This window comes from Leucoraja erinacea, chromosome 21 (assembly GCF_028641065.1).
Source record: "Leucoraja erinacea ecotype New England chromosome 21, Leri_hhj_1, whole genome shotgun sequence".
In the NCBI taxonomy this organism is placed as follows: domain Eukaryota; kingdom Metazoa; phylum Chordata; class Chondrichthyes; order Rajiformes; family Rajidae; genus Leucoraja; species Leucoraja erinaceus.
In genome coordinates, this window is record NC_073397.1 from 30,632,625 (window position 1) to 30,657,088 (window position 24,464).

The window sequence follows — 24,464 nt, forward strand, 5'->3', positions numbered from 1 at the left end:
GGATCTAAGAGAGCAGGTACAGATTTCCTCGAAAGTGGCGTCACAGGTAGATTGAGTGGTCAAGAAGGCTTTTGGCATATTGGCGGATTGAGTATAGAAACAAGGAACTGCAGATGCTGGTTTATGCTAAAGATAGACACAAAGTGCTGGAGTAACTCAATGGGTCAAGCAGCATCTTTGGAGAAAAAGGATGGGTGACGTTTTAGGTCAGGAACCCTTCTTCAGACCCAGAGTCCCGACTGAAATCCCACCCATTCTTTTTCTCCAGAGATGCTGTCTGACCCATTGAGTTACACCAGCATTTTGTGTCTAGCCATTGAGTATAGAAGTTGGGATGTTATATCACAGTTGTACAAGCCATCGGTGAGGCTACACTTGGAGTATTGTGTTCAGTTTTTGGCCATTCTGTTATTGGAAAGATGCCTCGGTAAAAAGAAAATGCTCTCAATGTGCAGGGAGTGGATGAGAAGATGGGATAACATAGAACTAGTGTATGGGTACACAAAAATGCTGGAGAAACTCAGTGGGTGCAGCAACATCTATGGAGCGAAGGGAATAGGCAACGTTTCGGGCCGAAACCCTTCTTCAGAACTAGTGAGAACGGGTGACTGATCGCTGGTGGGCCGCGGGGGTCTGTTTCCAAGCTGTATCTCCACATAAAATTCAAACTGTCGGTCCATGTTTCTTTATTTCAATCTATGAATGGAAACAAATAAAATGTTATAATAAGCAAACTGCATTGTAAATGAGCTTACACGGAGAGTTTCTTGCAATGAGTAATCGGCCAACTCCAGGGACACACAGAGCTCTCTTTTTTATTTCAAAATATATTTTATTCGAGAAATAAATATATCCAATACATGATCCTTACAAAACTCCATCCGACATTCTCGGAGGCTATACATACATTCAATACAGTTTCCCCAAATCACAATTTTACCCCACACCCTTGCCACTGGCATGGAATCCCTTCCCTTATTTTGAGGGGCGTCTCCACCACACCCTGCCCCCGTGTCCAGCAGCGGAAGGGACCTAGACTGTGGTCCTCCCCCACCGAGCCTTGCCGTTGGCTGCACCAAGCTCCAGTGCATCCCTCAGCAGGTACTCCTGCAGTCTGCAGCGGGCCAGTCGGCAACAGTCCCCGATGGACATATCGCTCCGCTGGGTGGTCAACAACGCTCGGGCACACGGAGCTCCCAACTTGAATGCTGTCGTCAATGGAAAACGGTCGGAGGAAGGTTTTTAAAAATCTGCTGGTTAAATGTTGAGCGAGTCACCGATATACTGTGACTCTAAGGTAGGCATAAAAAGCTGGAGTAACTCAGCGGGGCAGGCAGCGTCTCTGGAGAGAAGGAATGGATGACGTTTCGGGTCGAGACCCTTCTTCAGACTGGTTAGGTATAAGGGGAACGAGAGATATAGACGATGATGTAGAGAGATAAAGAACAATGAATAAAAGATGCAAAAAGGTAATGATGATGAAGGAAACAGGCCATTGTTAGCTGTTTGTTGGGTGAAAACGAGAAGCTAGTGCGATTTGAGTGGGGGTGGGATAGAGAGAGAGGGAATGCCGGGACTACCTGAAGTGAGATAAATCAATATTCATACCACTGGGCTGTAACTCCATTGAATAGCAGTCTCGTGAGCAGCAATGGCAGGTTTGAGAGCTTTGTCCTTGACAACTATCGTACTGTCCTTGTTCAATGTATTCAAACATCAAGTACAAATATATTCATGATTCAGCAGTTTATCGCAAGAAGCTCTCCACAGAAAACCAGTTTCATTTTTTTGTCACAACATAATTAATCATATCTCGTTCAAGGGAATCTTCATTTTCCAATCTTGAATGCTACATATTACGTAATTCATGTTTACATATTCTGTATGTAAGAATGTCATTGTTCTATCTGGGACATATGACACTAAAACACCCTTGGCTCTCAAGTTCATTTTAAAATACCTGCGGGTACTTGAAAAACAATTTCGTCATGCTCTTAATCTCCCCCCACTTTAAGTTGTATAGTGGAATCAAGGAACTGCAGATGCTGGTTTACAAAATAAAAAAGATACAAAGTGCTGGAGTAACTCAGCAGGTCAGGCAGCATCTCTGGAGAACATGAATAAGTGACCTTTCGGGTCGAGAGCACACTGAAGCTGAAGAAGGGCCCTGATCCGAAAGACAACCTATCCATGTTCTCCAGAGATGCTGCCTGATCTGCTGAGTTACTCCAGCATTTTGTGTCTTAGTCTTTAAATCTTTGATGGTTTGTCACCTCGTTTGGCCAGAGCCAGCAAGGCTTCTTTTTTTAACCCATTTATATTTCTTGGCACTCATAGACAACCACATCACTTGTTGCATAGAGGTATCCTTCATATTCATTCCATGACTTCACTGAAGTGTTAAAGGAATCTGAGGTAACATTGTCGACATCTTCATGTGACCATGCCACATGACAAAGTGACAAAATCAAGGGCCTGTCCCACTTAGACGATTTTTTGGGCGACTACAGGTGACTGCCGCAAAATTTTCAACATGTCACGTTGAAAATTTTTGGGCGACAGTGGTGACAATTTTTGCTGCCGTAGGTGAATTCCATTAAAATTAGTCCCTGGCAGTCACCTAAAGAGTCGCCTAAGTGGGACAGGCCATTCAATTCAACTGCCTCAGTAAACCATGTCACACCATAGCTCACATGTTCACAAGTTATAGGAGTAGAATTAGGCCATTCGGCCCATTGAGATAACTCTGCCATTCAATCGTGGCTGATCTCTGCCTCCTAATCCCATTTTTTTGCCTTCTCCTTTTTTTGCCTTCTCCTCACCCTTGACACCCGTTCTAATCAAGAATTTGTCTATATCTACCTTAAAAATATCCACTGACTTGGCCTCCACACCCATCTGCGGCAATGAGTTCCACAGATTAACTATCTTCTGACTACAGCCCCACTGGAAGAAGTGCCAAATCTCACATAATAACTGCTGATGTTCCACGTTAAGGTTAATCGTGCATTAGTACGATTTTATCTTGAGCTCTGCATCGCCAATTCCTTCCCTGCATTATGCAAACACATATTGAGGCCATAGGCAAAGTTCTCTACACTGCATTACAGGCAAGAAGCCAACAGTCAGAGGGGAATTAATGACGCCCTAAAGAAGTATATTTTCAATGGCCGTCCCCGAGATACGAAAGTGCTCTCTTCCAGAGAACTGTCCTTCAGCAGATTTCTCGACCCAAAACTGAAGAAGGGTCTCGACCCGAAACGTCACCTTTTCCTTCGCTTTATAGATGCTGCCTCACCCGCTGAGTTTCTCCAGCATTTTTATCTACCTTCTCCATGTCAGTCATGTCATTTTAGAGAGGTGTAGGGGAGTGCAGGGAATAGAGGGATATGTATCATCTGCAGGCAGGTTAGCTCAGTTTACCTTGGCATCGTGTTCACCGCAAATATTGTGGGCTGAAGGGCCTGTTCCTTCTATGTCTATGTCCTATGTTCTATGTCCATTTTCTGTTGTGTCCACTTGCTAGAATTCTCTCATTTCATTGAATAATTGTCAGAACACTAGCCACAGTTAAACAAATTGAATAAATATTGTATAGTCATTGGTAAATACCAGCATTTTTAATTTTTACTTTTATTACTATTATTATTATTATTATTATTAATATTATTATTATTAGTAGTAGTAGTATTAGTAGTAGTATTAATAGTAGTAGTATTATTAGAAGTATTAGTACTATTTGATTGTTATTGTTATAATATATCTTATTATTATCAGTATTAATTACTATTGTTATTTATTATTATTATTATTAGTGTTGTTTTATTATTAAAGGTGTCGGAGGTTATGGGGAGGAAAGCAGGAGAATGGGGTAAGGAGGGAAGGCTAGATCAGCCATGAGTGAATGGCGGAGTAGACTTGATGGGCCGAATGGCCTAATTCTGCTCCTATCACATGATCTTATGATATATTATTATTATTATTATTATTATATTACAAATTGCATGGGAGAATTTGCATAAAGTTGGATTCTGGGCAGGGTATTCGTAACCCAGAGATTTTCTTAGGTTGATTGTGTTTCTGGGCAAGGTTTAATGATTTCACAAGAGAATTTTCTGTGCAGGTTTTGAATACATATTAGTTGGTAATTAACTAGAATTATTTTTTTTTTCCAGTTCATATCACTATTTTCTACTTTTCATAATGTGAAAAACTTTTTTGTGTCGATCGGCATGTCCTCTTGAGAAAATAATAACATGGGCTCATGCACTGATGCGATTCGGTACTTAAAATTCATATGAAATTAAAAGGTTTAAATTTTTGGCCTCACTGATTTGAGTGGAAAGCCAATTATGAACTTGACTTAGTTTGATAATTGAACAGTGATTTAAGGCCTGTGAAATTAATACTTCAGGGCCTTTAGTTGTATTCTCGTTCTGACTTTCTCTGAAGTAACAAGGTTAAAGTTGTTCATGGTAGTCATTTTGCAAACCTGCTTGAACCTTTGACATCTACTTTTAATACAGTAGCAATGGAGAGAGCTCGTGGATCAAGTAATGGAATGTTTGTCATTATTATAATGGACAAAGCAAATACTCCTATTATTTGTTGCAATTGTCCTTTACTGTATTAAATCCAATTGACTCGTTTTAATGTTTTCAATAATCTGGTTTCCAGAATCATGTGTGTATCCAGAATCAATCATAGGCAACGAGAGAAATCTCAGATGGGGACATTGTTCATACGTTTAAAGGTTATAGGAGCAGAATTAGGCCATTCGGCCCATCAAGTCTACTCCGTCATTCAATCATGGCTAAACACAAAATGCTGGAGTAACTCAGCGGGACAGGCAGCATCTCTGGAAAGAAGGAATAGGTGACGTTTTCGGGTCGAGACCCTTCTTCAGACTGATGTCAGGCAGAGGGAGACACGTAGATAAGGAAGTGTAAGGTGTGAAAACAGGACAAATGGGATGGAGGTACCTGGATCTGCTGAATTACTCCAGCATTTTGTGTCTATCTTCGGGTTGAACCAGCATCTGCAGTTCCTTCCTACACATTCAGTCATGGCTGATCTGTCTTTCCCCCTCAACCCCATTCTCTTACCTTCTGCCCGTAACCCCTGCTTTCTTGTGTTGTGTGTTGCTAGGTACATATGTGATGACAGTCACTGCCAACGATGCAGATGACCCGACCACTGAGAACGGCATGGTACGTTACCGCATCTTGTCCCAGTTACCGATGAGCCCTTCACCAAACATGTTCACCATCAACAGTGAGAATGGAGATATTGTCACCGTGGCGGCCGGACTTGATCGCGAGGTGAGCTCAGAAACTTTATCTATTTCAAAATCAGATTTCATTATTCCTGAGATTCGATTTTTTTAAAATCCTGCGGTTCCATTCACCTTTTCATAAGGTTCATATGTTATAGGAGCAGAATTAGGCCATTCGGCCCCTCAAGTCTACTCCGCCATTCAATCATGCCTGATCTTTGTTTCCCTCTCAACCCCTTCCTACTGCCTTCCCACTGACACCCTAATTAATCACGAATCTGTCAATCTCCCCTTAAAAATATCCACTGACTTTGCCTCTACAGTCGTCTCTGGCAATTAATTCCACAGATTCACCACCCTCTGTCTAAAGGAACTCCTCCTTGTCTCCTTTCTAAAGGAACGTCCTTTTATTCTGAGGCTACGGCCTCTGGACCTAGACTCCCCCACTAGTGGAAACATCCTCTCCACGTCCACTCTATCTATCCAGGCCTGATTATAGGGACACATTAGAATGGGTGAAAGTTCAGAAAAGAGAAGGAATTAGTTTGATTTGGCATCATGGTTGGTACAGAGATTGTGGGCTGAAGGGCCTGTTCCTGTGTGATGCTGTTTTATATTCTCCATATTTCCCTGAAACCTATTCTATATCACTTGCCCATCAACTTTACCCAATCATCATCCTCCCCACCTGCGCTGGGGGTAATTTACAGCAGCCAATTAACCTGGTAACTGGGGTGCCTTTGGGATGGGGGAGAAAGGCTGAACACTTGGGGAGAAACCCAGATGGTCATGGATCCCAGGTCAGGATCGAACCTGGATCACTGAACACACCATCATGCTACCCGGATGAAAAGAAAGCAAGTTACCCGATGAATGAACGAAAAAAAAACAATCAATTAATTAATTAATATTACTTTATTGTAACATATGACAAGTCACAGTGATATTCTTTGTTTTGCATGCCCAAGGTATGCAAAGAGTCGCTACATAATGGGCGCTGACTAAAGTTACAAACTATCCCGTGGCAGGTCTTCCCTTGTCCTTTATCACCCCCCGCCCCCTCATGGCGGCCCCCCCACGCCGGGGGGTATTGTGAGTTAGATACGATAGTGGCATCGAAGAGGCTTTGAGATAAGCACTCGGATCTGCAGGGAAAGTAGTGATATGGGACATGTACAGGCAGATGAGATTAACCTATCTTGGCATCATGCTCGGCACCGACATTGTGAGCTGAAAGGCCTGGTCCAGTGCTGTGCTGTTCTATGTTCTAGATATAGAGTCCCAGAGGCAGAAACGTGGGCAGGCAGAAGATGAAGTTCTGTTTCCCCAGCTTGCCATCGGCCACATTGGTTCAATGGGAAGTCTCTATGCAGATGGTGGGAGAGCCAGCGGGATAGAGAAATACAGTAGCCGGCAATAGAAAGCTCAGGTCTGCCCCTGTGGACTCAAGTTAGTCGCGTTGCTAAACTTCACCGTCTGCATTTGGTTTTTGCAGTGTAGAGGAGATCACATAGTGAGCACCAAATACTGTACATAGTACTGGAAGAAGTATAAGTAACTCACAACTTAACTTGGAAGGGCTCTTTAGTGATAGAACATAGAACAGCACAGCACAGGAACAGGCTCTTGGGCCTGCAATGTCTGCACCAAACGTGATGCCAAGATCATCTAATCTCAGGTAGACATAAAATGGAGGAGTAAATCTATGGGTGAGGGAGCATCTCTGGAGGGAATGTTTCGGGTGGAGTCCCTTCTTCAGACTGATGTCAGGGGACAAAGTGGGCGGGACAAAGATAGAAACATGGAAACATAGAAAATTGGTGCAGGAGTAGGCCATTTGGTCCTTCAAGCCTGCACCGCCGTTCAATATGATCATGGCTGATCATTCAACTCAGTATCCAGTATCCTTCTCTCCATATCCCCTGATCCCTTTAGCCATATGGGCCACATCTAACTCCCTCTTAAATATAGCCAATGAACTGGCCTCAACTACCTTCTGTGGCAGAGAGTTCCAGAGATTCACCATTAGATAGAATGTAGGCAGAGACAGTAATACTGGTGGGAGAACTGGGAAGGGGGAGGGGATGGAGATAGAAAGCAAGAGCTATCCGAAGTTAGAGAAGTCAACGTTCTTACCGCTGGGCTGCAAGCTGCCCAAGCGAAATATGAGGTGCTGTTCCTCCAATTTGTGCTGGGCCTCACTCTGACAATGGAGGAGGCCCAGTGCAGATTGGGAATGGGAGGAGAAGTTGAAGTGCTGAACTCAACTAATCTCATCTGCCTGTACATGATCCATATCCCAACATTCTCTGCAAATGCGTGTGCCCATGTGAAAGCCTTTCAAACGCCATTATCGTATTTGACCCCAAAGTCAAAGTGAAACTTGACTTTGACTTTGACTTTCACTTTGCCTATCTGAAAGCCTTTCAAACGCCATTATCGTAACTTCTACCACCACCCTTGGCAGTACGTTCTAGGCACCCAGCCCGCCCTGAGCAAAATAACTTGCCTCGGACGTCGACTTTAACTGTAACTCCCTGTGGCTGGAGGGCATGAGGTGAAGGAGCAAGTATTGTACCTCCTGCGGGTGCATGGAACGTGGCATGAGAAGGTTGGTGAAGATCCAAGGTTGGGCCAACGAGCCAGCGCAACAGGAAGATCAGAGTCAACAGATGCATGTGGTTACAAAATACATTGAAAACTGCTGAAAACATAGAATAGTTTATTTTTGTAATACTAATTTGTGCAGCAATGACTGTAGCTTTGTTTTGTTTTTTGCTGAAGTAAGTAGATTTAAAAAATATATCTTGTCAGTCTGCATGAGCTGAGAGCTCAAAGGCAAACAATGAACTTGTTTCTTGTTTGACTGCAAGGCCAGCATTTATTGCCCATCTTTGATTGTCTTAGTTCAGGTTAGTTTGGTGTAGAGATGCAGGCCCTTTGGCCCACCAAGTCCGCTCGGACCAGCGATCACCTGTACACTAATTCTATCTTTAGTCGACCACCCATAAACCTTCCCACATCAGGATTGAACCCGGGTCTCTGGCACTGTGAGGCAGCAATACTACCATAAGGGTTATGAATAGAATTAGGCCTTTCGGCCCAACACATCTACTCTGCCATATTGGTGAGACCACACCTGGAGTATTGCGTACAGTTTTGGTCTCCTAATCTGAGGAAAGACATTCTTGCCATAGAGTGGGTACAGAGAAGGTTCATCAGACTGATTCCTGGGATGTCAGGACTCTCATATGAAGAAAGACTGGATAGACTCGGCTTGTACTCGCTAGAATTTAGAAGATTGAGGGGGGATCCTATAGAAACTTACAAAATTCTTAAGGGGTTGGGCAGGCTAGTTGCAGGAAAATGGTTCCAGATGTTGGGGAAGTCCAGGATAAGGTGTCACAGTTTAAGGATAAAGGGGAAATCCTTTAGGACCGAGATGAGAAAAACAATTTTCACACAGAGAGTGGTGAATCTCTGGAACTCTGCCACAGAAGGTAGTTGAGGCCAGTTCATTGGCTATATTTAAGAGGGAGTTAGATGTGGCCCTTGTGGCTAAAGGGATCAGGGGGTATGGAGAGAAGGCAGGTACGGGGATACTGAGTTGGATGATCAGCCATGATTATATTGAATGGCGGTACAGGCTCGAAGGGTCGAATGGCCTACTCCTGCACCTATTTTCTATGTTTCTATGGCTGAAGTATCTCTCCTTCCTAACCCCATTCTCCGGCCTTCTCCCCATAACCCCTGATACCCGCACTAGTAAAGAATATCTATCTCTGCCTTAAAAATATGCACTGACTCGGCCTCCACAGCCTTCTGTGGCAAACAATTCCACAGATTCACCACCTTGCGCTACCACTGAGCCATACCCAAAGGCCTCCTTCAGGCCTGTCTTGAGTCAGTAGATTGGAACATGTTGAAGACCTCCTCATCCAGCCTGAATCCAGTGTACCTTTGTCAGTCCCGGTTCCATTAAGTCTAACTCTGCCCCTGTTCCAAATCAAACTACACGAGTTCACAGTGTGTTTCCTCACATCTGCAGCTTTTCATTCCCGGCAATACCATCAGAAAGCACCTTCGCATCAATGTCCAGCGCAGTGACATTTATCAAAATAGTTATTCCACTTGCTTACTAAGCAGTGGAAACTAATGCACATTATCTGGAGTGTTCTGTGATGAGAAGATCTGATGTGAAGCATTTTTCTTTCCCCAATATATTTCACTTGTGCAGCAGAATCTCTTGAGGAGTCGTCACATCAGAGCTGGGCTGACACAACACTGCTCAGCGGGGTGCTAAGAAGTGTGTATTTTAATAAGCTAGAATCTGACCTGCACGACTTAGTAAAGAAATATTGATTTCTTCAGCGATGCAGAATTGAATTTTCACGCAAAGAAAAAGAGTGCAGCTTCCAGCAGGATTTACAACAATAAAATGAAAACCATATTTTTCTTCCTATAAATCCAGAGTAGCTGGTGAAAATGATACTTTTATCATTAAATCGATGGCGGGTGTATGGAACGAGCTGCCAGAGGAGGTAGTTGCAATGTTTAATAAACAATTAAGAAACTTTAACCCTGACCATGTTTTAGAATTGTGGTGAGAGAGTCACGGTTGTGTAGGTTAATTGGCTTGGTGTACGTGGGCGTGAGCGCCCAGGAAGCGGTACAAAGATTGCGTCAAGGACCATCTCCACTATTGTGGTCTTGCGCCCAAGCAACTGGAAGCCCGGGCCAGCGACAGAACACGCTGGCGCGCAGCGGTGCGAGCGGCAGCCGGCAGCTTCGAGCAGTGCCGCCTACAGCGACTTACCAAACGCAGGGAGAGGAGGAAGGTTTCCGCCCAGAACCGGCCAGCGATGACCTTTGTCTGCCCACACTGCCCTCGAGTGTACGGTCCACAAACTGGACTCGTGAGCCATGTCAGAACCAACCAGAATTGAGACTGCGCGTCCCGCCGTCGTCGTTTCCGACGGGCTACCACCGTGTGTGAATTGTTCCCCAGTGTGTAGTAGGATAGTGTTAACGTGTGTGGGGATCGGTGGGCCGAAAGGTCTGTTTCCACGCTGTATCTCTAAGCTAAACTAAACTGGACAGCGCAGTGGGTGGTGCTACTGCCCAAAGTTCCAGAGACCCAAGTTCAATCCTGACCTCAGGTGCTGTGAGTGTGGTATTTACATGTGGCGAGGTGTGGTGCTCCAGTACCCTCCCACATCCCAAAGACACAATTGATTGATGGATTAATTGGCTGCTGAATATTATCTTTAATGTGCAGGAAAATCTGGGAGAAGTTGATGGTAACGGATTGGGTGGATGTGGAGAGGATGTTTCCACTAGTGGGAGATTCTAAGAGCAGAGGTCATAGGCTCAGAAATAAAGGATGTTCCTTTCGGGAGGAGATGAGGAATTTCTTTAGTCCGAGGGTGGTGAATCTTTGGAATTCATTGCCGCAGAAGGCTGTGGAGGCCAAGTCAATGGATATTTCTAAGGCAGAGATAGATAGATTCTTGACTAATAATGGTGTTGGGGGTTATGGGGAGAAGGCAGAAGAGTGGGGTTATGAGGGAAAGATAGATCAGCCATGATTAAATGGTGGAGTAGACTTGATGGGCCGTATGGCCTAATTCTGCTCCTGGAACTTATTATTAGACAGATACACGGATAGGACAGCTTTAGATGGATATGGGCCAAACGTGGGTAGGCGGGACTAGTGTAGATGGGACATTGTTGGTCGGTGTGGACAAGTCATGCCAAAGGGCTAGTTCCCACACCGTACAACTCTATGACTCTAGGACAATGAATGATAATAGTCTCTCAAAATAACTGAAGTCTTTTATTCTTAGTACATTCCAGTGAATCTCTTCTGCTTCTTCTCTATGTCCTGACTTAAACATTTGTTTCCAATATTGAACAAAATGCACCAACTGAGCCCTAAGCAACGATGAAAAGGAAAAATGTAATCTACCAAGTCCATGTGACTGCTCCCTGTTTGTAGCTGAAGAAGACATTCGGCCCATCAGATCCTTGCTAGCTCCCAGCAGAACAATTCCATTGGTCCAATTTCCCATTTACATCATATACTTCAACCTAGTAACCGATCCTCGTTCACCTACACACCCGCTGCATCCTATTTGATCCCTTTGTCACTCACTTATTCCAACTGCATAGAGATTCTAATACATATGTTTTGGGGCGGCACGATGGCGCAGCGCCTTACAGCGCTTTAGACCCAGGTTCGATCCTGACTACAGGTGCTGCCTGTGCGGAATTTGTACGTTCTCCCCGTGACCGGCGTGGCTTTGAATAGACTGCTCCGGTTTCCTCCCACACTACAAAGACGTACAGGTTTGTAGGTTAATTGCCTTTGGTAAAATGATAACTTATCCCTAGTTTGTAGGCTAGTGCTAGTGTGCGGGGATCGCTGGTCGGTGCAGGTTTGATGGACCCGTTTCCATGCTGTATCTCTAATAATCTCTGATATAATCTGTGTTTTTTTGTCTTTTCAGAAAGTCCCTCGATACACAATTACCGTCCAGGCCACTGATATGGATGGGAACCAGCATCATGGCCTTTCCAACACAGCAACGGCAATGATCATAGTCAATGATGTGAATGATAACCCTCCTGAATTTACTGCTGCCACCGTGAGTCGTTTTATTATTGTCTTATAACATACGTATATGTGGCTGATCTACACCTGTGACCTTTAAAGTTTAAATATGTATCATTATTTTTTATGTATCTTTTGATTTGAAATTTAATCAACCTGATTCAATCAACCTTACAAGAGTCTCTTTAAATAAACCAGTTTTATAGAATGTGTCGCTATATTTAGAATGGATCAACAAATATAGATTGAGCTTGTATCTCTTAATCATATTTGTCTTCCCTTCTCTATCCCTTCTTCAAATTTGACCCTGCGGAGGGTGGCACGGTGGCGCAGCGGTAGAGTTGCTGCCTCATAGTGCCAGAGACCCGGGTTCGATCCCGACTACAGTTGCTGCCTGTACGGAGTTTGTATGTTCTCCCTGTGACCGCGTGGGTTATCTCTGGGTGCTCTAGTTTCCACCCACGCTCCAAAGACGTACAGGTTTGTAGGTTAATTGGCTCGGTAAACGTAACTTGTCCATGGTGAGTAGGATAGTGCTGATGTACGGGGTGATCACTGGTCGGCGTGGATTTGGTGGGTCCAAGGGCCTGTTTCCATGCTGTATATCTAAACTAAACTATTCATAAAAGTTAGGTAGACAAAAGTGCTGGAGAAACTCAGCAGGTGCGGCAGCATCTATGGTGCGAAGGAAATAGGCAACGGTTCGGGCCGAAACCCTTCGTCATAAAAGATAAAAGGGTTAATTTTTCAATTCCTAAATAGTATTTTGAATAGAATCAATTGCTATTCATAAATGGGTGGTGAGTAGGAATGTTCATATGATTAGACCTTTGAATCCCAGGGCTTTAATGGGGTGACTGTGTGAGAGAGATACCTACTTGGTCATTCATCTACCTACCTGTAACTGGATACAATCAATTAGGAGAAAAGTTTCAGGGCAATCTACTTTCAGCGAAGAATGTGAGGGTGTGTTCTATTTTATTTTATTTGGGAAGAAATGATAATACCATTCCAAAATTTAGCATCATAAAAACTATTTCTGATTTTTATTTGAAAACAATTGATGTTAAAATGAGCTTGCAAGATGTTCCGAGTGAATTGAAATGCACCGTCTGGCAGAGTGCCAGGGAAAGTAAATTTACTGTTGGAAGTGATAGCCTGGGAATTCATTAAGAAATCAAAATGTTTGTTTTATAGGGTATCCCTCAGGAACAGTTGATGTTTTTTTCAATTAACTCCTCATTATTTATCCAGCGTAAAGATAGACTTTATGAATGTCCATTTTAAATGAGATTAAAGATTCCAGTTCACCTACAGCTTAAACATTCATCAGGAGCGTAATTTAAGTCTGCCGCTGCGCATAATATTGATTATTGAGATACTGCTGGAGTCAGGGTTTTGGTATTGTTCACTTGTTGTGAGGAACAGAGGCAGACAAGGAGTCGTAGGCTTTATAGATACAGCGCGGAAACAGGCCCTTCGGCCCACCGAGTCCGCGATGACCAGCGAACACTAGCATTATCCTGAACACGAGGGACAATTTATAATTTTACCAAAGCCAATTAAACTATAAACCTGTGCGCCTTTGGAGTGCGGGATGAACACAAATCACCTGGAGAAAACCTACTTAGATCACGGGAGAATGTACAAACTCCGAGTAGTCAGAATTGAACCCAGGCCTCAGGCCTCAGGCCTGTGTAAGTCAACATCTCTACCAGTTGTGGGTAGGAAAGTTGAAAGGTTTGATTGTACAGATAATGTCCTTATTTACATGATACCGAAAGTAACCAGAGATTGTGTAATTAACTAACATTAGAAAGGGTTTAAATTTAGATGCCACGGTGCCCAGAGATTTCAAGAACCAGAAGCACTCAAAACGACTGGAGTGTTGCTTTTGGAAAAGAGCAGTTGCTCGAGAATGATTGAAGACAAGATGGGAAGAAAATGTCAAGAGGGCCTTTGCTAGTTTAAAAATACATCACTGGTTAGCAAGCTTGAGTTAGAATTAATTCCAACAGAGATGTATTGGACAGGAAGGAACTGCAGATGCGAGTTTATACTGAAGAAAGACTCAAATTCATGACTCCAGCAAAAGGCAGATCCATTTTATGTTAAACACAAAATGTTGGAGTAACTCAGCAGGACAGGCCGTATCTCTGGAGAAAAGGAATAGGTGACGTCTCGGGTCGAGTCCCTTCTTCAGAACCAAAGTAGGGGTGAAGGGCAGAGGGGGATCGGGGGGGCGGAGTTTATAAAGTGGAGGCGAGGAAAGGCCAGAACAAATCAGTTTGAGTTTAGTTTATTGTCAGGTGTACCGAGGTACAGTGAAAAGCTTTTGTTGCGTGCTAACCAATCAGCGGAAAGTCAATACATGATCAGGGCCGCAAACAGATGACCTCAGCAAGGGAAGAGACCACAATGGTCTATTGTTGGCTGGGGAAAGTGTGATAACGAGAGGGATGCAAGGATGCGACCACGAGGATAGAACTAATGAGACAACTAAGGTAGGAGACGGGGGGTGGAACAGAGGGGAGGGGAGGCAATGCCAGATTTACTTGAAATTAGAGAAATCGAAATTCATACCGCCAGGTTGTAAGTTGTCTAAACGAGATGTATTGAGGTCTTTTTGCATGCCTTTCTTCCTCCATCTGCATGCAATTTGCACTGTATGGTAATTGGAGATAATGTGACATAAAAAGGATGGCTCCTAGTTTATCTCAAATACTTTTAACAGTTAATATGATAAATTTCACGATCAGGAGTAATCACTAGATAAAGACCTTGAAGCAATGTGCCAGTCAATGATTTTTAAGATCTAATCTCATGTGTGGAATCTTGGCATGGAAAGGTAATGCATAAAATGATGGAAAATATTTCAGGTCAATGGTGTAGCACCCTCATGGGCTCCAGCTATGCATGTCTTTGGTGTGGGGAGGAACCACAGAAGTGTTTTACACTGAAGATAGACATCAAATGCTGGACTAACTCAGCGGGGACAGGCAGCATCTCTGCAGAGAAGCAATGGGTGACGTTTCGGGTCGAGAAGAAAGGGTCTTGACACAAAACATCACCCATTCCTTCTCTCTAGAGATGCTGCCTGGCCCGCTGAGTTACTCCAGCATTATGTGCCTCTGCATGTATTCTTGTTGGAGCAGACCTTGTTCCAAAGTTGCTGCTGGCACCACTTGCCAAATCTTTCTCCGGTACATCGTCAAAGGCATTGGCATTGCCCCTCTACCCCCATGCGGAACCCCTCAATTACATCAACTTCGCCAACAGATGCATGGGAAATATTTCTGACACCCTCCTCCCCTTTCGTGATCTCTCTGCCGCCATTTTAGGAACAATACACTCATCCCACATGTACCTGGATTACAACCACTTCCATCTTTTCTCTTATAAAGAAGCCATCCCTTTCTCTCATCTCCGCTGCACCAGTTCTTGAGATGAGGCTTATTTTGTTCCAGGCCACAAGAAAAGTCCTTTCCCTCGACTGTGGTTGATTGAGCCTTCACTAGCATCTCGTCCGTTGCCACATTCCTGCTCTCACCCCACCTCCCCAAGGCACGACAGAGGTAGAGCCCGGTTTAATTAGAGATACAGCATGAAAACAGACCCTTCATCCCACTGAATCCACGCCAACCTGCGATCCCTGCACACAATCTGCCTCATTGGTGACCCTTGGACTATCCTTGATTGGACTTTACTGAATTTACCTTGCACTAAATGTTATTCCCTTATCATGTATCTGTACACTGCAAATGGCTTGATTTTAATCATGTATTGTCTTTCCGCTGACGTGTAAAGCCTCTGTCCCACTTTTATTATGCCCCTGTCCCACGTAGGAAACCTGAACGGAAACCTCTGGTGACTTTGCGCCCCAGCCAAGGTTTCCGTGCGGTTCCCGGAGGTTTTTGTCAGTCTTCCTACCTGCTTCCACTACCTGCAACCTCCGGGAACCGCACGGAAACCTTGGGTGTGGCCCAAAGTCTCCAGAGGTTTCCGTTCAGGTTTCCTAAGTAGGACAGGGGAATAAGCAAGCGAAAAAAGCTTTACACTGTACCTCGGAACACGTGACAATAAACGAACTTAGACTAGCACTATCCTACGCACACTAGGGACGATTTACAATTATACCAAGACAATTAGCCTGCAAACCTGCATGTCTTTGGAGTGTGGGAGGAAACTGGTGCACCCGGAGAAAACCCACGCCGATCACGGGGAGAACGTACAAAACTCCATACAGACAGCACCCGTAGTCGGGATCGAACACGGGTCTCTGACGCTGTGAGGCAGCAACTTTACCGCTGCACCACGTTGCCGCCATGTTGGAGGGACAGCATCAGATATTTTGCTTGGGCAGCTCACTACCCAGCAATATGAACGTTGATTTCTGTAATTGTTGGGAGGGAGACCTTTCTCTCTTGAATATGGCAACCCCCGAAACCCCAGGATCAGTGGCAGCTTTGGCTCCAGACATCAATGGGCCCATGAGCTGCAGTAAGAAAATGAAACCGCTTATAAAGAATTATGACAGAAAGATCCCACTCCTGTTTCCCAGTGGGTGAGGAATGGCTGTTGGGTGGCAAAGTGGCACAGCAGTAGAGTTGCTGCCTTACAGCGCCAGAGACCCTGGTTCGATCCTGACTACGGGTGCTCCCTGAATGGAGTTTATTTGTTTTCCCGTTGACCTACTTGGGTTTTCTCTGAGATTTTTGCTTTCCTCCCATCATTGCAAAGACGTACAGGTTTGGAGGTTAATTGCCTTGGTATAAATGTAAAATTGTCCTTAGCGTGTGTAGGATAGTGCTAGTGTGCGGGGATCGCTGGCCGGTGGGCTGAAGGGCCTGTTTCCATGCTGTAAACTAAACTAAACTAACTGGGCGCAAATATTTCAACAAATCCATAAGAATCAAATATATCCAATGTCTAGGTGCGTGCATAGGTTTTCATGCTCTGTAAGGAATATGCAGCACTGCGGGGGTTAAATCAGATCAGTTGCAAGACTCCTGATGTAAAAACAAGGTTTCACACGTATGACACGCTCTGCTGTACAAAGTCTGAGAGATGTTCGTGCCTCGTTTCAACCAGCTGTTTTTTTCACCCAAAGGCTTCATCAGAACTTGTCATAAAAGCCCTTCTTTGTCGGTCCCCACAGATTATATTGGTGTTTCTGTGGTCTATTTAATTTTTGACTTCATATTTTATCACGTTGGAAAATACTTAACCAGAGGAAAAAAAAGTAGAATCCGCTTCCTAGATTCGTGTAACCACTTCTAAGAGTGATTCTGACTACATGTCACCATTCGGGATTGATCCTTCGAGGGCAATGATACAATTGAACAGAGCGGATGAAACATTACTCAGTCACTTTTCTCCTTGCTCATAAATGATTCATATTAATTTTTGTATCTTGCTCGTGGGTGTCACAGCAAGGATACATTTTTGGACAGAAAAATCCGGCACCTTGAAGATTGATGCAAGCAGAGAATAGAAGGCGCCCTTCGTTTGATCCCCGAAAAATAACCGTAGACAGTAGGCTGGAGAACGAAACTAATGCCATGCATTTATACGCAGTGTTTGCCGAGAGAATTTGAATAGGGTTGTTAAATCCTGCTAAAGATGTGAGACTTATTCTACAGCAGTGATGTGCTTCATTTAATGTTTAACTTCAGAGATACAGCAGTGGAAACAGGCCCTTCGGCCCAACGAGTCCATGCCGGCCAGCGATCACCCCGTACGCTAGCACTATCCTACACACAAGGGGTGATTTACAGAAGCCAATGAAGCTAAAAACCCGCACGTCTTTGGAGTGTGGGAAGGAAGCGGAGAACCGGGAGAAAAACCCACGTGTTCACAGGGAGAACGCACAAAGCCAGTACAGGCAGTACCCCTAGTCAGAATCGGCCCCGGGTCTCTGGCGCTGTAAGGCAGCAGCTCTACTGCGCCACCGTGTCGCCCTGATTAAGTTAACGGAAAGGTTATAGTGTCCTGGAAGCATCATGCTGTGTGAACAAACTAATTCAGTTTAGTTTAGTTTAGAGATACAGTGCAGAAACAGGCCCTGTCAGCCCACCGAGTCTGCACTGACCAGCGATCCCAGCTCATTAACACTATCTACACACACTAGGGACAATTATTTTACGTTTATAGCAGGCCCGTTAACCTACAAACCTGCACGTCTTTGGAGTACGGGGGGAAACCGAAGATCTCAGAGAAAGCCCGCGCAGGTCACGGGGAGAACGTACAAACCCCGTTCAGACTGCACCCGTAATCGGGATTGAACCTGGGACCCGGGTCTCTGGCGTTGTAAGGCAGTCGCCGTGTCTAATTGCAAGAATATCCGAACTTGAAACTGATTGATTTCTCTCACAATACACTGATGAATTCTGCTTTAACCATCTTAAATTAAGCCCGGACATCATTAGAGAAATAGGATTTGCAGCTTTGGGCACCAATTTTGGAAGCCTCCTCATTCCTGCAATTTGCCTGGTACCTCTGAATAACATATAATAATGAAACACCATTAACTCAATGAAATGAAGGATTATTGAGTTGGAGTAGAAGACAACCTTTCTGTCAAACTGGGAATGCATCAACTAAAGATGGTGAGCAATGATCTATTAACCTGTTGTCATTACAGGAGTAATGATGCCCTCAGGATTGCTGCTAGGTGTATCTGCAGCCAATTGAGTTTGACAATAGCTAACTTAACGATGCAAGAGATGACTGGCCTTCAATGTTCTTGCAGGCCTATTTCTACTGGGTGTATACGGAGAGACATATAATGAACTAAATTGGGCAAACAGTGAAACTAGAGCAACACAGTGATACAGCAGTGGAGTTGCTGCCTTACAGCGCTAGAGACCCGGGTTCGATTCTGACTACGGGTGTGGTCTGTACGGAGTTTGTACGTTCTCCGTGCAACCACGTGGGTTTTCTCTTTGTGCTCCAGTTTGCAGGTTAGATACAAAATGCTGGAGTAACTCAGCGGGTCAGGCAGCATCTCTGGGGAAAAGGAATTGGTGACGTTTCGGGCCGAGACCCTTCTTCAGACCGGAGAAGGGTTTCAACCTAAAATGTCACCTGTTCCTTCTCCCCAGAGATGCTGCCTGGCCTGCTGAGTTACTCCAGCATCTTGCATCTAAATTTGGTGTAAACCAGCACCTGAAGTTTCTTTCTGCACAGGTTTATAGGTAAATTGGCTTCGGTGAAAAGATTGTTCGATTCTGACTCCAGGTGCTGTCTGTACGGAGTTTGTACTTTCTCCTTGTGACCACGTGGGTTTTCCCTGGGTGCTCCAGTTTCCTTCCACATTCCAAGGGCGTACAGGTTTAGCTTTTAATTTTAATTTAGCTTTAGTAAAATTGCCTCTAGTGTGTGTAGGATAATGCTAGTGTACGGGGTGATCGCTGGTGAGCGCTGACTCTGGGCCGAAGAGCCTGTTTCCTCGCTGTATTTCTAAAGTCGAAATAATGATAACCCCCTTGAACCGATGGCCTGCATCTCACGATTTGAAAATAAATGGATGTACCTACACTGGATACATTGGTCGTGATAGCACAATATTCTGCGATGGTCCCGGTAAATTGGAAAACTGGAGGTATTTCACTCTCATTTCAGGAGGGGGGTGATTGAATTGAAATCTTTTACGAAGCAAGTCTGAAGAAGCTGATGTCAAATTAAGTAGAGTCAATATGGTTTTAGTGAAGGGAAATTAAGTTTGACAAATTTAAGAGGGTTCATCAAGGATTTAATTAGTTGGGTGAATAAAAGGGAACCCGGGATGTAGCGCCTATTGATTAACTAAAAGCATTTTGTTTAAGTGTAACATTAAGGCTAAGTGCAATGATTTGGGGTAAAAGCATTAACACGGCTTTGGGCTCCATATTTCTTCATAGTAACTGTAAAGATATGGCGTGGAAATAGGCCCTTCGGCCCACTGGATGCGCGCCGACCCATGATCACAAAGTATACTAGCACTATCCTACACACTAGGGAGAATTAACAGAAGCCAATTAACCTACAAACCTGTACATCTATGGAGTGTGGGAGGAAACTGGAGCACCTGGAGGAAATCCACGCGGTCACAGGGAGAACATACAAACTCCATACAGACAGCACCCGTTGTCAGGATCGAACCCGGGTCTCTGGCGCTGTAAGGCAGCAACTCTACTGCTGCGCCACAGTGCGGCCCCTAGTAGTTGATTGGTGCTTTCATTATCTCATTATATATTGATCAGTTACCTGAAAGATATAACTGTGTTCAAATAAAATTGAGGAAAATATATAAACTATTAAAAATATTTAAACATTTCCTACAATTAGTACTTAAGAGTGGCAAAAGCAAACTAATTTGATCATCAATGACCAAGTTTAAGAAAGAACTGCAGATGCTGGAAAAATCAAAAGTAGAAAGAAATGCTGGAGAAACTCTATGGAGCATCTATGGAGCGAAGGAATAGGTGACGTTTCGGGTCGAGACCCTTCAATGACCAAGCTGGCTTTACATTACTGAACTGTTTCGTGTGGTAGACAACTGTTGTTTGATGCATTTCTATTTTAAATTGTTATATTACACAATGACACAGCTGGTAGAGTTGCTGCTTTATGGCGCCAAAGACCCCGGTTCGATCCTGACCCCGGGTGCTGAGTGCCGTGTTTGCACGAGGGTTTGTAGGTTAATGCATTTCTGTACATTGCTCCGAGTGCGTAGAGAGAGGATGAGAAAATATAAATAACATAGAACTAGTGTGAATAGACACAAAAAGCTGGAGTAACTCAGCGGGTCAGACAGCATCTCTGGAAAAAAGGAATAGGTGGCGTTTCAGGTCAAGACCCTTCTTCAGACTCAGTAGTGAGAGAGGATGTTTCAAAAACCAGCACCAGCAGTTCCTTTCTATGTAGAACTAGAGTGAATGGGTGATCGATGGTCGGCACAGACCACATGGGAGGAAGGGCCTGTTCCGATGCTGTATCTCTCAACTAAACAACTAAAATCAAATATATAGTTGATTGGTGCTTTGTTTTTTAGAAGGTTCTACATCCAAAAGTAATTGCAGTGTTTCAATGTATATAAAATCAATTAGTTTAGTTTAGTTTATTGTCACATGTACCGAGGTACAGTGAAAAGCTTTTTGTTGTGCGATCCAGTCAGCAGAAAGACAATACATGATGAGCTGCACACAGGGTAAATGGAGTATTTTACTTCGGAGTCACGTGAGTGACTACGTGAAGAACCCCGCCAGGACGCATGCGTGTCATATCGCTTTCACGCTTGCGAAACGACAGGCGGGGTGGAGCGTTCCCCCGCAGCGGTAAGTTTGAAACCGCGACCTGCAGGTAAGTGATTTACTCTGCGGTAGTTTTTGTCCCCGCGCTGTTTTTACACAGGGGGGGAAGCTGGACAAAATAGTGTCCACAAGTGCTGCGAGTGAAGCTGGCTGGGGAGGACCGCGAAGTTGCGGGAGCCAGCAGCAGCTGAAGGGACAAGCCCCGTAAGTGGGATCAGCTGTGCCGACTTTTGGTCCCGCGCCGGCCAGAACACCACGGCCGGGCGGGAGACTATTCACAATGGGGCCGTCGACTTTGACAAGTCAAAATGGCAGGAGGCGGGGTGGAACGACGTTCCCCCGTAGTGACAGTTTAAACCTGGACCTGCAGGTAAGTGAAACTGCGGTCTTTATTCTCCCCATACTGTTTCACAGGTGGGGAAACATGGAGAGCTGTGCAAACAACGGCAGGCAGCACAGGAATCACCCGTAAGGGAACAGCTGTGCCCGACTTCGCTCCCGCACCGGCCAGATTAAACACCATGGCTGGGCGGGAGACTACACAGAACGGAGCCGTTGGCTTTGATGTCAAAACGGCAGGAGGAGGGGTGGAAGGACGTTCCCCCATAACGGCAAGTTTTAAGCCTGGACCTGCAGGTAAGTGATACTGCGGTCTTTATTGTTCCCATACTGTTCTACAGATGGGGGAAACATGCACAAGGCAAAGAAGTCGACTAGAGCTGGCGGGGGAAGACCGCAGGAGTTGCGGACGCCAGCAGCGGCCAGCAACGCAGGAATCACCCGTTAGGGAACAGCTGTGCCCGATTTCGCCCCCGCAACGGCCAGATTAAACACTACGTCTGGGCGGGAAGGCAAGAAGAAAACCAAAAGAGTCGTTGACTGATGAGTCCGACTTTGAGCAGCCGCGAGCGGCCAGCGACTGTGAGCGCTGGAGCCGGTTGGAGTGGCTTATGGAGCAGAGCTCCAACATGACAGACTCCGGGAGATGGAGTCTAGTCACCGTGGGATATAAAAAACACCCACAGCAGCACCTTAAGTAGGGCTGCACAGTGCATCTCCCTCGTCAGAGGGGAGTACTGGGGGGTCAATTCTGGGCTGACCCTGAAGAGGGGTTTTGACGAACAAAACTACAAGTGTGCAGGGGGTGCAGGAAGGCAAAATCTACTGGTCATGGTGTCCAAATACATACAGCCAGACCACGATGGACACCACTGCAAAAATACTTGGGACCAGGAAACTGCGTATCCCTGAATGTTCCAGTCATGGAAATAGCATCTGGAAACATGTCGGAGCAGGAATTAGGAAAGCCCTGGGGCTCATAAAGGCGACAACATTAAGGATCTCCTACAGCCAAAGACAGCACCCTTATGCACCCACCAGCAGAACAAGAGAAGCTGGTGAAAGCTCAAAGGCCGGGCATACAGGACAGCGGTCTTTTAGACCATAGCCCAGACCGGCCTTCCTGGAAGATGCGTAAACCCCCAACCCAAAAACAACCTCCACGAAGACCACACAGAAGAAGCAAACTTCCACTGGTAACAATGGAGGTAGGTGGGTCTGGTCCCTTACAAATTATAGGAAGTGGATAATACACACATTGGTGGGAGATTCCACTCTTTTGGATACATGGTGTATATCAACTACAGACACTTATATCCTAAGCAGTATCCAGGGATATACCATTGAATTGTGCAAAAGGGGTAATGGGTTAATCCAACCCGATTGGCTGGAATTTGTGTCTTATATCTTTACCAAAAACAAAATAGATGGTGACAGTCGCATCATCATCGAATTGACCAAATTGAATACATTGTACTATATATTCAGTACAAAATGGGAACTGGTAACTGCTAAAGAACTGATTTCCAAAGGCTACTCCATGGCTAGCATCAACCTAAAAGATGCTTACTATCAGTGCCTACACGGACTGATCACAAACGTTATTTAAAAAAATTCAACTGGATGGGGCAGCTCTGGCAGTATAGAGCTCTACCAAATACATAATCATATGATCATACTAATTGTGGGCATAACTTTGGAGTTGGCCTAACTAGCTGTAACAGCCACCATACAATTGGGTGACAACTGGGGTTATCATCCATCCAGTTAAATCTAAACTAACGCCTACCAACATAATGGATTATTTGGGGTTCACTATTGACAGCTCTCATGTCGGTGACTTTACCAAAGGACAAGGCTACAGTCTTAACTGAGGCCTGCAACAACCCCACTGACATCAGTGAACCGTCTATCAGATTGGTAGCAAGGGTAATTGGCATATAGTGTCTGCTTTTCCAGCCACACAATTTGGACCTTTGTATTACCAAAAATCTACAAAGGGCAAAAATACAAACACTCAAAGTTAATACTGGTCATTTCGACAGACCAATAAGCCACCAATCAAAACTTATGGAATTAAAATGGTGGAGGGATAACATTCGGCATTGTTCCAACCCTATCGTTATCAGCAAACCCTTAGTGGTGCTACAAACTGATGCCAGTGCGCTTGGTTGGGGTTCTACCAATTTCCATCTCCAACTGTGGAGGTAGATGAAAGGCACAGGAGGCATCATTATCACAGACACTGGGCATAAACTACCTGGAAATGTGGGGTGCGTTCTATGGCCTAAAGTCATACTGCTCTGGGATAAATCACCAGCGTGTTAGACTACAGAGTGACAATCTGACTAATACAATTTGGTAATGGTGTATCCAGAGAAATATTTGAATATCAGCTACTTACCTACCAGGTAACCCAGAATTCAGTGACAGACATCAGGTCACGCAAATTCAATAAAATAAGACTTAATCACCAGTTACCAAACTGTGTTTCTTGGGAACCAGACCCTGGGGCAGCAGGGACAGATGCTTTTCACTGCATTGAGGGGGCAATTGTTTATCTATGCATTCCCTCCTTTTCTGCATCATCAGTCAGGTATTACGAAAAATACAACAAGACTCAGCGTCTGTTAATTGGTAGCGCCGATTGGCCTACTTAACCATGGTTCCCTGTGATACTCAACATGGGTTTTAACTATGTATCACCATCCTGAAACAACCAGATTATTGGTTCATCCCGTAACAGGGGAACCCATCCATGTCAAAAACAACAGACCTATCAATTTGTAGAGTCTAAAGAAACCCCTACTGCAACTGGGACTGGCGGACCGAACATTGAACATTATCTCAGCGGGCCACAGACAGTCCACCAAAAAACTATATCTGGTATACATCAGGAAATGGGAGATATATTGTCACAGAATCAACATCACCTACAATTCGA

General features: G+C 44.7%; 1 protein-coding gene across 2 annotated transcripts in view; it reads left to right on the forward strand.

Moving 5' to 3' along the window:
- Window positions 1-24,464, forward strand: part of LOC129707459 (cadherin-4-like) — a 485,034-nt gene that overhangs the window by 412,448 nt on the left and 48,122 nt on the right. For both annotated transcript variants that reach the window (XM_055652497.1, XM_055652498.1), the window contains 2 exons: window positions 5,149-5,321; window positions 11,785-11,922. In XM_055652497.1, coding sequence (XP_055508472.1) covers window positions 5,149-5,321; window positions 11,785-11,922 — 311 coding nt within the window. The remainder of the gene's footprint in view (window positions 1-5,148; window positions 5,322-11,784; window positions 11,923-24,464) is intronic.